The following is a 15463-nucleotide window of genomic DNA, read 5'->3' as shown; positions in this document are numbered from 1 at the left end:
TACACAGTTGCAAATACCTTTATTTCACCTTTCAGATACAACATCTGCTTTTATATTGAAGTTATATTTAATGAATAATGGAAGAGGGCCATTTAACTACAAAAAGAAATCCATGTTGTTTGAAGGAATTTCAAACACTAGAGTGTGTTTGAATAGTTTCTGTCTCTGTCATAATCAATAATCTACAGTATAATTTTTTTTATATTGTACTTCCACCACCCTATCAATCATCAAAAAAATCTCTTCCACTGGTAGAGGAAGACGTATTATATTGGCCATGTGAAATGCATGTCCATGGATCCATCTTCTAATTCTGTTTAGGAAGAAAGACTGAATAAATAATTTCAGTACTAACACCTAAGTATAGCACTTTCCTAAAAATCAATGATTAGATAATTTTGTTGAGTTTATGGGTAAATGCACAATAAAAGTGGAAATGCTGATTTTGGTTTTTCGAGACTGGGTTTCTCTGTGTAGTTTTGGTGCCTGTCCTGGATCTCACTCTGTAGCCCAGGCTGGCCTCAAACTCACAGAGATCCACCTGGCTCTGCCTCCCAAGTGCTGGGATTAAAGGCATGTACCAGCACTGTCCGGCACATATATTTTATGGTTTATTTTCTCTTCATGCAGGGTTTTGCTTCTTAGTCAATGATGGCTTTGAACTTGTGATTTTTGCCTCTCAAACTCCTGAGTACTATGGTCACAGGCATATGACCCCTGGCATGGCACAAAATGGTTTTAAATAAAACATGGAGTGGGATGGCTATTTTCATTTCTGGTGACTTACCTGAGTCACATGTTACCTGGAAATTTTTCCTAGCCCTAATCTAAGTATATTTCTGGGAGCTAATATAAAATATTTTATTATGTTTACAGTATCAAGCAAAGTTTTTAGGTAATTATTTGAGACAAAGAGGCCAGAGGATCAGGTGTTCAAGGTCATTCACGGCTAACTGGGGAGTCAAGACTACCCTAGTTTTAGAAGACACTATTGCAAACAACAACAACAAAATGTGTAGCTGGAAGATTTCCTGTGTCCCAGTCGGCAGTCTGGACAAATCTCTCCTACTCGCGTTCCCTACTCACGTTCCCCAAGTAAACACACAGACACTTATATTAATTAAAACTGCATGGCCATGGCTCAAGCCTTTTGCTAGCTCTTATATCTTAAATTAGCCCATAACTATTAATCTATGCATCGCCATATGTTCCATGGCTTTACCTATGTCCCATTACATGTTGCTCCTTGGGCAGCTTACTGGTGTCTCTCCCTGCCTTCTTCCTGTCTCTCTGAATTTCCCGCCTGCCTCTAAGCTGCCTTGCCATAGGCCAAGCGGCTTTATTTATCAACCAATCAGAGAAACACATATTCGCAGCATACGGAAACACATTCCCCCATCAAAAGTGAGATAATTGTTTTTCTTATTGGGAGTTTATATTAAATTCCATATATATTGTTTGGGGAAAACTTGTTCTGAGCATAATATGCTTACAGGAAGTTATTTTTTCACTTCTAAACTTGTCTCTAAAACATATACTGGAGCATTTGCCAAATCTTACTTTTCCTTGGCAGTTTGTAGGGTGTTTGCCTATCACGTAACAACAGTTAACTTACAAAACTTTACTGTTGCCTTTGTCTGAGGAAATTTCAATTGGACTTTCATTGTGAGCTAAAGCAGTCTTGCCAGCCCTTTATATGATGCCATCCTTCTTCCCTACGTCCACTATCAATTACAGCTAGAAGTTTAAACGGAGTTGGAGAACGAGTAGCGAGCCAGCAGGTGCTCTTAGCTACCCTTGCTTCTTGGGGCTTCCCCTCCACATCCCCAGCATCTCAAGGAAACCAACTTCTAGGACACTCATGTATTCCACGAGCCTGTAAGTGGGGTAGTTAGAAGAACAGGGATGCATAGTCTATAGCTACCTTTCATGATATATATTATAAAAATCAAAAGAAAGACAGATGTCATAAAATTATAGTAAAAATATACTTCAATAATATACTTTATATTGAAGGAATTTGAAATGTTTATTTTTGAAGAATGGTTAAATAGTTAGTTTTTTTTTGTGTAAGGCAAATTTGTTAAATATGTCTCATAACTACCTCACTTTTTCATGAAACTTCTCTCCAAGTTGTGTTATATTTCTATTTGCAGTTTTTTTTAGGTATGTGTGTGTGTGTGTGTTCATATTCTGTACATGTGATGTGTGAATACGCTTGTGTGTATGTATATACATACATGGAGGTAGTTTGTGAATGTGTATATAGGGATGTATTGCATGTATGCAGGTAGGTTTGTGTGTGTGTGTGTGTGTGTGTGTGTGTGTGTGTGTGTGTGTGTGTATGTGTGTGCTGGACAATTTTAGGCATTATCATTTGTCTTAGTTAGGATTTCTATTGCTTTGAAGAGATGCCATGACCACAGCAACTCTCATAAAGGAAAACATTTATCTGTGGTGTTTACAGTTCAGAGGTTTAGTCCATTACCATCTTGGCCGGAAATGGCAGTGTGCAGGCAGACATGGTGCTGGAGCTAAGAGTTTTAAATCTTAATCTGCATGCAACAGAAAGTAAACTGAGACACTGGCCTTATTTTGAGCATAGGAGACCAAGCCTGCCCCCACAGTGACACACTTCCTCCAACAAAGCCATATGTACTCTTTATAAAACCGTACCTCCCACCAGTGCTACTATCTATGAGCTTATGTGGGCCATTACATTCAAACTACCACATAATTCTTAGGAGGTATCTCTGGCTTGGGTTTTAGGGAGCAGGACTAGGCTGACTTGCTAGCCATTGTCCAGAACCTTCCTGTCTCTTCCTGCCTCTCCCCAGCACGGCCATTACAAGTGTGTGCCACCATGCCGCTTTGCTTCCTGGATGAGAATAATTTCTTCATGCCATTGCAGCAAGCTCTTTATGGACTGAAATATCTCTTCAGCTTCCAATTTTCAGTTTTAATGTATTGGAAATCTCTCTTAATATTTTTCTGGCAATAAGGACTCAAGGCTCTGTCATGGTTCAGCAGGTTGACTACAGATAAAAATAATGCACGTTTTTAACAGCTAAAGAATTTGAAAGTGTTAGTTTCACAGAATGATAACTAGGGGCTGATGAGTAGGCTCAGCGGGTATGGGGTGGGGGATGAGGCTTGCTGCCAGGCCTGTGGTCCTGAGAAGAACTTGCACAAGGCAAGGAGAAAACCCAATTCTTCTTTTACTTTTACTTTTAAAACTTAGTTGTTTTAGAATATCATGTCATATGTTTTGATCATACTCATCCCTCCCCTAACTTTTTCCAGATCCACCCTCCCACTTCTCTACCCATGCAACTTTTTGTTTTTGTTTTTTTCCAAGACAGGGTTTCTCTGTGTAGTTTTGGAGCCTGTCCTGGATCTCACTCTGTAGACCAGTCTGGCCTTGAACTCATAGAGATCCTCCTGCCTCTGCCTCCCGAGGGCTGGGATTAAAGGCGTGCGCCACCAACGCCCAATCAACTTTTGGTTTTTAATCCATCAAGTCCAGTTTGTGCTGGTATACTCTTGGATTTGTGGCCATCGACTAGAGTGTGTTCCACCTACCAGGGACTACAACTTTACAGAAAACTGTCCTGCTCTCTCTGTATAGCCATCAATTGTCAAAGACTTGTTAGCTGGGGTGGAACTTTGTCTTGAAAACCCAAACCTTGCCGATTGTCCTCCGACTTCCATACATGCTTCATGGCACATGCATGCTTCTCCCCTGCACAAATGGTAAATAAATGTGAAAAGGATAAATATTTTGAAGATAGATATATTAAACCTGGTTTAAATATTGTTTAATGCATACAGATATCAGTCTGAAATGCTATACCATTAATAGGTACAGTTTTGTTCTTACGTGTTAGTTAAAAATAAACATATTTTTAAAAGGAATAAAAGTGAGAAGCAGGCACCTCCTGGTGTGATTAATATTTTCGAATCTAGACCGAGAAATTAGATAATTGAAAGCATCCTTATGGAGTTCTGTGTGCTCGCCTGCTGTGAGGTAAGCACCCTGACGCAGGACATAAGGAAGAGGACACACCAGAATAGGACTTTTGGGAAGAGGGGTTTTCTGGGAGGGGGCTTTTCTCCATTGGTAAGGCCCCACAGACTCTCTTGATCTACCTCACTGTGCTCTCAGGTATAATAGCAACCAGATGTAAGTACTATGGTGTTAATCTAATAATTGTATTGATTTTTTTTAGGGATACTCTGTGTAAGAGTATTTTTCCTCAGTGTATTGAAAGGCTTTGACCTTGGTAAAGGCACCCATCTATACCATTTGTGTGATCTCTTTAACAATAGGCTTTGGATTTGTCCCCAGAAAAATCTGTGGGTTCACTGTTTATAAACCCATACATATTTTATACTGTTTTTAAAAGGTATTAGGTACGACTAACTCTAATCCTTCTTAAAAGTACCCATTGGGAAACTACCATCAATACTAAAAGATAAAGAAAATGAAGTAGACAAAATATGATTTCTTCTTGTTTAAGCATTTTAAGTACATTTAGTGTTTATTTATTTATTTATTTATTTGTTTGTTTGTTTGTTTGTTTGTTCTTTGTGTTGCTTTTCCTTTCTCCCTTCTGTCTGTGTCTGTCACTCTGTATGTCTGTATGTGTGTGTTCTCTCTCTTTGTGTGTGTGTGTGTGTGTGTGTGTGTGTGTGTGTGTGTCTGTGTGTCTGTGTGTCTGTGTGCTCTCTGTGTATGAGCTCTCTCTCTCTCTCTCTCTCTCTCTCTCTCTCTCTCTCTCTCTGTGTATATGAACTCACCCCCTTCTCTCTCTCTCTGTGTATGCTTTTATGCATGATATTTCCACAACGTGCATGTAGATGTCAGAGTACAACCTGAAGGAGCAGACTGATTTTCTCCTTCCGCCATGTGGGCCCCGGGGATGAAATTCAGGTACCAGTTCTGGTGTCAAGTACTTTTACAAGCTATCTCAATGGTGTCCTATTCGATAATTTGTAATTGAAACTTCTGTTTTTACCTCTATAACTGCTGCTGTGTGGCTCAAGACCCCTTACAGAGAGTGTGTGGAGAGTCACAGTTTAGCTTGTCCAGTCTCACTATACATTATCCTATGAAACATTCTTACTCAGTGCACCACAGCAGAATCCCTACAACCGTCCTGGTCTACTGCCACCCCCAGTTCTGTAAGATATTGAAGACAAATGACCTTTAGGTGAAAAACAAAACCTGTGGTTTTGCATGTAGTTTCAAAATTGCCCATTCAACATTTAGTTCTGGCCCACTAGTTAGCTCCAGCTCCCTTTTGGCCACAGGAATCTCAACAGAATTCCAGACAGATAGGAAATACTTTAATCCCATTCAAGCACTTATTTCACAGTGTCATCCCATAACCAGCTTCCCACATTCCTTCCAGCTCTAATCTCATCAGTGCCAACTCGCTGTGTTAAATAGGCCAAATTAATAATAACTGGTACTTTTACTCTTTAATTTATGATGCTTTAAGATCAAGATCACAAGATTAAAATAGAGAACAGGAAGAGGAAAACAATTCCAAAGTAGAATCTAGAATTTCATGTATTTCTTTGTGTACCAGGCTCTCTCTTGGGCCACCAACCAGCTCCCAAATCATGACATGGAGATTTATTATTAGTTATGAATGCTTGGCCTCATCTTGGCTCCTATTTTATCTATTTCTCTTTATCTATGTTTTGCCTTGTGGCTTTTTTCCTTCCTTCCTTCCTTCCTTCCTTCTTTCCTTCCTTCCTTTCTTCCTTCCTTCCTTTCCTTCCTTCCTTCTTTCTGTACATCTTACTTTCACTACTTCCTGTGTCTGGCTGGTGGCTGCCTGGCTTCTGGCCCTGGGCATGTCCCTCTTTTTCTCTCTTGTTCTCTTTCCTTCTTCTTTTCTCTCTCAAGTCTACATTTCTCCTCCTGCTTATTCTCTCTCTGCCCACCAGCCCCACCCATCCCTCTCCTGCCTAGCTATTGGTCATTCAGCTCTTTATTAGACCAATCAGGTGCCTTAGGCAGACAAGGTGTAACAAATGCAACATATCTTTACATAATTAAGCAAATACAGCAGAAACAAATGTAGCACACCTTTACATTGTTAAAACAATATTCCACAGTGTAAAGGAGTGTAACATATCTTTGCCTAAAGTAATATTCCACAACATTTTGCCCCAAAATATCAAATATATAGCAGATTGTGATGAAGAAGCTAAATAGACAGTAGAAATGGTCATGCTCTAGCTTGATGGGCCAAGACTCGCACAGAATATTTTAACATACAGAAAAACAACACTTCGATTTAACTAGAGACACCACAAGAAAACCCAAAATCTGTGCCATGTGGAGAAACTGGGCATTTTTAACATTGTAATGTGGTGTGTGGTGTGGTGTGGTGTGGTGTGGTGTGTGTGTGTGTGTGTGTGTGTGTGTGTGTGTGTGTGTGTGTGTGTGTTTAACGTGCATTTGAAGATGTATGGGGTCTATCATGCATCCCTACAGTACATAAGCACTCCTTCACTCACTGTTTCTAAGAAAGTGCTTGGTCTTCTCCTGGACCAGTTTCTGAAGCATTAAGAACTGCCTGCCAAGCTGTATCTGAAGCTATAGTTATGAGTTAGAGCAAAAGGTGACAAATAAAATGGGTTTATGTTCTCCAGAACTGTTTTGTCTGTAAGTATCATCTGGCCTCATGCATTTTCTTCCTTCCTTCCTTCCTTCCTCCCTCCCTCTCTCTCTCTCTCTTTCTTTCTTTCTTTCCTTCCTTATTTCTTTTCTTTCTTTCTTTTTCTTTTTTTGTCTTTCTAGAAGTAATGGCTTCTGCTGCATGTCTTATCCATGGATTGTTGACTGTCTTTGGTGTAACACATCAGGGCATTTGCGCTTATCCCATATGAAATGTCATACAAGAAAATAAAAATCCAAAAACACACTCATGTTTTTAACTTACTGAAAACCTATTTATTATGTAAAATGTAGACAAATTGATATTTCAGTAGTGCAGTGCCTCAAATTTCTAGTCAGCCAGTCTGAAAGTTTATTCTTACAGAAATAAAAAATGAATAATATTAAAGATGATGACTGTGATAACTATTCCCAGAAACTGGGAGTTTATTAAATGTAGAAATCTGAGGTTCTTCTCCAGACCCACTTAATCCTGAAGTTTTGTTTTGAGCAGGTTCTGTGATTCTCATTCACAATTAGAGAAGCCCCGCTTTGGGCTCTCTGGTTGTCTGCAGGACTACAGCATTAAGGGAGAGATAGGCTGACTTTAACTGCCCGTGATCACAACTATTCCCTGAGTCATACACATAATGGCAGTGTTTTAAAGAATAGTAAACTTGAATTTACCTGAAGACCTTGAATGTGAAATGTTTTAATGAAAACCAATGGTTCTTTCATTATGATTGATAAAATAATAAATTAAGGTTGATTATTTCTTTCATGGGATGCATGACTTTCGGTGGTTTCTGTGGCATGTGTATGAAGTGAATTCAATTTTAGAGTCTGGATTTAATTTTGGGCCTCAAAGCTTTTAGTGTTGTAAACTGTTCTCTCTCTCTGTGACTTTGTTTCTATGACTGTAAGTGACAGTAAGCCTCTCTCTATGTTGATTAGATTGTCATTTGGTTGGCAGAGCTCAGCACTGGTGGCATGGAGGGAGACAGACATTGAGTTAAGAAAGAATTATCCATATTTTGAGCTGATAACCTACCTTGAACTGAGTTCTGTTTTCTTCCTGTCTTGATTTGTGCATCAATCTGACCTTCTTACCTCCCAGTTTTGTGTAAAGAACCCAAACTTGCCAGTCAATTAAATTGATTATATAATATGCCTAGCCTAAGAGGGAAGTACCAAACAGGTCATAACCTTTAGGAGGGGAATTGAAATTTGGTAAGTCCACTACTTTTTATTAAGTAGTTCTTTATAGTGCTAAAATTCATAAAGATGAAGATTATAATCCAATAAGAGACAGAAATTTTGTTTTTATCACTTCATAAATCTTCATTTCCCCCCTTTTTTTGTTTTACAGAAGAAAATATAAAGCTACAAAAGCAGTATTTGCAAACCAGTATTAAAACAAAAAGAAAGATAAAAGAACAAAATCAAAAATAACCTTGGAAATTCTAGGCATTTTCCAGAGTTTTAATGTTTCAGGATAAACTCATTCTCTGCCAAGTACCCTGAAGTTAGAGTACTGTGACATCTTTTGCTACAACGTAGTCAAAGCCTTAGTTTCGATTTGAACAAGGATCCATTTCATTATTGTGTTAGTATTTATGAGCTTAAAAGATAAATTTGCGTGCTAGTTATAAATGAGACCCATTCCTTTATAGATCTTTGCTTTTTTTTTAAGTAGCACAAAGCCCTGGATAAAATCTGTGTGTTCTGGGTTATGGAGTGATTTTGAGGCTCCTGAAGTGACAAGCCATTACTCATTAGTCATTAATAGCATAGCATGTAGCTGTTGCCTAAGTAAATGTTGACTTAAAACTTAGTTTTTTAAATTGCACATCCATTTCTAAATACCCGGAGGCAGTTTGGTCTTTAAAGACATGCCTTAGAAGTAACAGAGTGTGCTGAGGGAGCGGCTGCCTTCCTTCCTAGTTTGAATTGAATCTCGCTGAATTGAGTCCTGGTGGAGCATCGTTTCCTCCTTACTGCTTCCACCTGTTGGTGATGGCTTGCATAGGGCCACAGGCATCCAGAGAAAACGCAAGCATCCATACTACGTTTTCAAATCTGCAGATCGGCTCATGGTACCAGCTTCTCCCTGTAGATCAGCTCACCCAAACAAAATACTCTTTCCTTTCTATCAAAAATAGAAAGTTGGGGGATGGGTTTATGCTGTGACAAGTCTGATGTACCCAGCCAGGTAGGATTATCTTTAAAAATGTGCTCTTTAAAAAAAAAGTTCATTTTTAATCATGTGTTTGCATGTGTAGGGGAGGAGTGTGGACCTTAGTGCAATGGCCATCAGTGGGGGTTACAGTGGTTTCTGAGGTACCTGAGGGAGTTGCTGGAAACAAATATAGGTCCTGTGCAAGAGCAGTGTGTGCTTCTAACTTCTGAGGCAGCTCCCCAGCCATTTCACAACGTTCCATAGTTAACTTGATATGAATTCATTTTATGCTGACATATTTTACACTTTAATCCTACTTCTTTGTTTTAGCTGTGTTTTGGGGTGACATTGCCTTAGACGATGAAGACTTAAATATCTTTCAAATAGACAGGACCATTGACCTGACTCAGAGCCCCTTTGGCAAACTTGGACATACCACAGGTATGGCTGACTATTTCAATACATTTATCATTGACTTGGGGAACAATATACTTGAAATTCTGTGAATACTCTTAAAAACCCACATCAAATTTGACTTTGTACATGGAAATAAACATAGTTTGAAGTTTAGGATCTTATTGTATCTTTCACTTATAATTTTATTTAATGACCCATTTGGTACTTATGTTCCATGCCTGGCTCTGCACCAATAACTTTTATGGAAACCCCTGGAGGTGATTTCAATATTAGTTGTTTTGACCACATTGGAATTAAGCCTATATGGAAACCCAGAGTCTTAAAATATTGTCTTTTAAGGTTTAAATATCTTTTATAATTTCTTGGTATGATTTTTATTCTGAGTTTCATTTTGGAGGAGATGGTAAGACTAAAAGGATGAACTTTTGTTTTTTAGTTATAGCTGATATTTATTTATTTATTTATTTATTTATTAATTATCTATTAATTTTTGAGGCAGTGTCTCCTGCAGCCTAGACTAGCTTCACCCTTGCTATACAGTCCACACTGGCCTCCAACTTTCTATTCTCCTCCCTTCACCTCCCAGGTGCTGTTATAATCAAATGCTACCACACCAGGCAGGAAAACATTGGTTTGATGCATTCCTTTTATCTTATTGAATTTCTTCCTTTGCTAGTTTGATGTTCTCTTACTCATCCCCGTGATTCTCAACCTATAGGTCATGACCTTTTGGGTAGTCAAATGACCCTTTCACAGGGGTCACATATCAGATATCCTGCATATCAGATCTTAACTGATTCATAACAGTAGCAAAATTAAAGTTAGGAAGTAGCAATGAAAATAATTTTGGGTTGGGGGGGTCACCACAACATGAGGAACTGTATTAAAGGGCCACAGCCTTAGGAAGGTTGAGAACCACTGTCCTAGCCTTATGTAATAGTAAATATGTGTACAATTCCTCTCTGCTATCCAGCAAATAAATCTGTCTTAGAGTTAAGACGTTTTACTGTGCATCAATATTTCTTTGTCTAACTCATTTGTTTTAGTAAGCGTTTGTCTCAGAAAATTTCAAACATATGGAAAAGCTGTATGATAATGCAGAGGGTGCCAGTGGTATGATTCCTAAATGCAGCCGATGTTAACAGTTTGCTGTGTGTGTGTGTGTGCAGACATGCACATGCAAATGTGTGAAAACATTTTGAAATTAATTACAGAAAATATGTATAAAATGCCACATCACATTCCCATATTATATGTTTTAGCAAGCAGTTTCTAAAATAAGGGCATTGACTTATTGAGTTAAAATACCATTATCGCAGCTAAGGAAAGTCTTGCATGAGGAATACAAAAGGTAAAATCTAAGGAATTCACTAAAAAGTCGTATGTTTTGGCCTTTGTTATATAGAGTGACAAGCTTTCCTGAAACCTGGAGCACTGTACATACATACGCAAATACAAATACGTAGGTAATCTATATCACATATTCATAACTCATGCTAGGATATCTTGAGAACCACATGTGATTCACATAGGTACATACTTTGGGCTGTGCATTCCAAATACTGCACAACTAAAGGCCACAGAACTTGCTCTGTGAACTCAGATTTTCAAAGCCATCAATTTTCTTTAACCTCTTACACACACACACAAGGAAAGGTGCAGATCTCCTCATGACATTTTCATATCTATTTAGTCATAGTTGGCTCTCTTTCCAAGACCCCTCTGCTAGGCTTAGCATGGAATTTGGACAGCACCTTCCTCCACAGTACGGTTCTTCCTCCAACTTTTATGGGGCAATTTATTCTGGACGATAAAGCACTGACACCACTCTGCAAAACCCTGTGTTCATTAAACTACGTTTTGAATTTCTATTCAAGTTACCCTTTGCTCTAAGTATTATTTAGGCCATTTCTTAGGTCTCACTTCCCATACTGTTTAGGAGTCATTGAGTTTCTGTGATTAAAAAACTTAACACTACCATTTAATGTTGATATTTCATTTAAATGTAGGCTCTGAGACAACATAGTTGGAGGGAAAATAATATTTCTTTGTAGTGTACAGAACACAATATGATTTTGATAATAGCAACATTATAAGTCCATGTGGACAAGCACACAGGACAGAAAGCTCAGTTGTCACTTGCACTCTAGAGGTGAGTTTCAGATCATTTAAGTGTCCTGTATTTTATGATTTTACTCCATTATTTTGCTTCCTGTGATTTTTTTATATGGAGTTCTTATTTTTCTCTTCTTCTAATTTCAAAATGTCTGAGTTATATTTACAAATAAACTCTTGATTTGTGTGTTTCCATTGTACTCCGGAACAAGTGACAACACTACAACCCTTTTAAAGTTTTGTGAGCTGCCAGGGTCAAATTTTATTCTGCTTATTCTATTGTTAAACTTTATTTCATTTATTCTTAATATTACTCAAAATTGCTCCACTATTCTTCCAAGTACGATTTCCTTCCATAGGCTTAGAACATCACCTTTCAATTCTATGATTCACATCCATAGAACTATCTTGGTAGTAGCCAAGATATGTGTTTATTTTTCATAAGGTGACCTTAAGAGATCTAGTTACATGCATTTTGGCCCCATAGAATATAACTAAAGCTTCCATATCATGGTTGCTGAAAACAAGTAGAACCCATACTTTAAAAGGGTGTCAAGTGACTGCTTAGGAATGAGTACATTTGAGTGTGATCTCATCTTTCTGAAATGTCTAAAAAATTTTAAAAATTTTTCTCAAGCTGCACAGAAAAAAATGTGACCATGTAATGCAAATAATTAAGCAGACTACTAGCCCCTGCTCCCACTGTTTGCCTTATAAGGACGTTGGCTTCTCCTTTAAGAGGTTAGATTTTCTTAATCCTCTCCTCTTTTCTTCCTTATGTTCTGGAACATCCTTGAGCCATTTTATCATTATTTTTAAAAATCTTGCAAATTGCATAACGTAATGTAACACATTTTACAATTGAACGTTGCATTGGGGTACTGACCTTGTGACTTTTTCTTGATTATATAAATTAGGGAAAATAACCCTCAAGATGTAGCTGAATGTATTATAAAATTGACCCGATATTTCAAAGTTTAGGAACAAAAGTTGCCCTGCAAGTCTGCTCTTTTAATGTTTTGATTTCCATTTACGGGCAAGACATCTGAACAGACTCAGTTTACATAGGGAAAATAGCTGGGAAGCCATCAATAGGACTCTGTGACTTCCTGACATTCTGCATAGCATAGTTATGTGGCAACAGGTGGTGTCAAGGCCACAGAGAAGAAGAATGTTTCAGATTATCAATAGATAACTCAATTGTCATGATGCCCAAATAAAGTAATTTAGGTTGCTGGTGAGTTTCTCCCACCTCCTTATTCTTAGCTACTAGTATGTGTTCCTGTAGAAACTTTACCCTCTACAAAGATTCTTGAATAATGCTTTCTAACACGTTAATTCCACATAAAAACCCAACTGAGCAGAAACCAGCAGTATTACTATTGTTTATTTGGAAGGACTGGCAGCATTAGACTTAATATTTTTCCTTTATTCTTTAGGTGGATTTGGAGATCATGGCATACCAAAGAAACGAGGGGCTCTCTATCAACTTATAGACAGGATAAGAAGACTTGGCTCTGGTATATAAATGCTTAAAGTTGCAGACTCTTGATGTACAGTAAAAATGATACTCATAGAAATTCAGTTTATTAAAATCAATGTGCCACTATTCTGTAAAGGAGGTAAAGGATACACTGAGAAAGAGTCCCTTTTGTATTTTATTAATTGATAATTCATGCCCGGTATTTAGAACTTAAGTTGGAGAAAATTGAAATGTTCTCTTGACTTAACTTAAGCTTTTCCTTATATAAAATGATAAGTATTAATTAATTATTGATATTTATTTCTGGTTCATTAAGTACCATACCAAAATATTTTTTATAGGCCATGGGGCTGCCTCAATTTTTGTCAAATGAAAAAGAAATCACAGTGATATTTGTTTCTAAATGAAAACCTTTTTTATTAACTTGACAAAAAGATATTTCAGTTTAGAAAAGAGTTGGACCAGGCATGGTGGTTCATGCCGGTAATCCATGCCACTTTGGAGGTTGGTAAGGTGTATTTCCATAAGCTAGAGGTGGCCTGAGCTACACTATGGATTTTAGGAATGCCTACGACCCTGCCTCAAAACAAACAAGCAAACAAATAACAAGCATACATACAAACAAACCCCCAAATAAAAACAAACCACAATCAAACAAAAAACAAAATAAGAGTACTGCTTCAGTCCTTAAGAGCACTGGATGCTCATGCCGAGGACCTCAATTCAATTCTCAGTACCAACATTGCAACTCAGAACTGAAACTCCAGTCCCAGAGTACCGGATGCCCACTTCTGGCTTCTACAGGTATCAGGCAGAAATGTAGTGCACAGATATACATGCAGGCAAACATCTGTATACACGAAAATAAATAAATTTTAAAACAACAACCAAAACACTATGTGGTGGTATTGTGCATCCTAATAAACTTATCTGGGGTCAGAGAACAGAACAGCCACTAGATATAGAGGCCAGAAAATCGTGGCACACACACCTTTAATCCTATCACTTGGGAGGCAGAGATCCATCCGGATCTCTGTGAGTTCAAAGGCACACTGGCAACAGCCAGGCATGGTGACTCACGCCTTTAATCCCAGGAAGTGATGGCAGAAAGCAGAAAGGTATATAAGGCGTGAAAACCAGGAACTAGAGTTGGTTAAACTTTTAGGCTTTTGAGCAGCAGTTCAGCTGAGAACCATTTGGATGAGGACACAGAGGCTTCCAGTCTGAGGAAACAAGATCAGCTGGGGAATTGGCAAGGTGAGGAAGCTGTGGCTTGTTCTGCTTCTCTGATCATCCAGCATTCACCCCAATAACTGGCCTCAGGTTTGATTTCATTAATACGATCCTTTAAGATTCGTGCTGCAACACTAAAATAAAACAAAATAATAATAACATGTTTGTATATGCATGTATATATTTCATAAACACTTTATTCTGGTTTCACAATTAGTTAACGCCTATAATATTAAGTTTATTACCATTCATAGCTCTGAAACCTTTTTGTAGAGTCCTTTATTTAGGTTTAATGTCCTAACATTGCTTCACTTGATAGGTTAATGATTCAATGATCAATGAACACGCTTTCCAGAAGTGATCTTTCTAAGCAAAGACAATATGTTTGCTTAAGGACATTGAAGGGATAGACATACTCCAGACTTGGTCATTGGGTCTATGTTCAGTATTTATCACAATAGAGCATTTAATAGTGAGGGGCATCACAGCAACACTGATTGATGAATGAAAAGAACAGTCATGAACATTCATGAAAAGCAAACACAGCAAGAAAAATGGCAAGAAAGACAAGGAAAGTAAGACTCCTGAGTTGGAGTTTTCTTTGAACAGGCAGCATTTTGTTACTCTGTTACCACGTTGTAGCAGCCGCTGGCTCCCCTTGATAGCTGGAGTAGAAGAGAGAAGGTAGGAATGGAGACAGCCTATTGTCTCAGTGGCCAGCAGTTTAACTATGTCTATGATGTAACGTTTATGGCTTTACCTTGTACTATTGGAATACCAACCTGGATTTTAACGATTAAGTACTTGGCCAGAATAATTTAAAGAAGTAATATTGGAAACTGAACTCTCTCACGTAACAGTATCTATTTTATCAACTGTGATGAATAGCTTCTGGGCTGATAAGATAAGCAGTGTAAGACAATTTTTCCATGACCTTAAACTCTTTCCAGACTTCTATATCCTATTGCCTGAAATATGGAAATTCATCATGGCTCATCCATAGGGCACTGAGAAATGATATTGGGGCACGATATACTTAAATATTTCTATATATTTTTAAAGTATATAAAATGGCTGCCATTTTCCTTTAATGCAGTTTGGGCATATTTATAGTACCAGGCTCTGCTGACTCCCCATGGGAGACCTTGCCTTGGAGGAGGTGGGAAGGTGGGGTGGGTTTGGGGGGGAAGGCTGGGGGTGGGAGGAGGGAGGACAGGGAAATCTGTGATTGATATGTAAAATGAATAGAAAATCTCTTAATTAAAAAAATAAATAATATGTAAGATAGTTGAACTTTTATCCTTGAAGAGAAGCATGCTTTTCTGACAGGTGACTTGTGTTTGACAGATGTTTTAAATGTCGC

General features: G+C 38.0%; 1 protein-coding gene across 1 annotated transcript in view; it reads left to right on the top strand.

Moving 5' to 3' along the window:
- Tll1 (tolloid like 1) overlaps nucleotides 1–15463 on the top strand; it is a 183510-nt gene that overhangs the window by 75379 nt on the left and 92668 nt on the right. Inside the window, exons 2-3 of the mRNA XM_052752355.1 lie at nucleotides 9183–9293; nucleotides 12824–12904. Coding sequence (XP_052608315.1) covers nucleotides 9183–9293; nucleotides 12824–12904 — 192 coding nt within the window. The remainder of the gene's footprint in view (nucleotides 1–9182; nucleotides 9294–12823; nucleotides 12905–15463) is intronic.

The sequence above is a fragment of the Peromyscus californicus genome, unplaced genomic scaffold (assembly GCF_007827085.1).
Source record: "Peromyscus californicus insignis strain IS unplaced genomic scaffold, ASM782708v3 Scaffold_23__1_contigs__length_62951481, whole genome shotgun sequence".
Lineage (NCBI taxonomy): Eukaryota > Metazoa > Chordata > Mammalia > Rodentia > Cricetidae > Peromyscus > Peromyscus californicus.
Note: the sequence above shows the minus strand (reverse complement) of the source record. Positions and strands in the feature narration are given on the sequence as shown.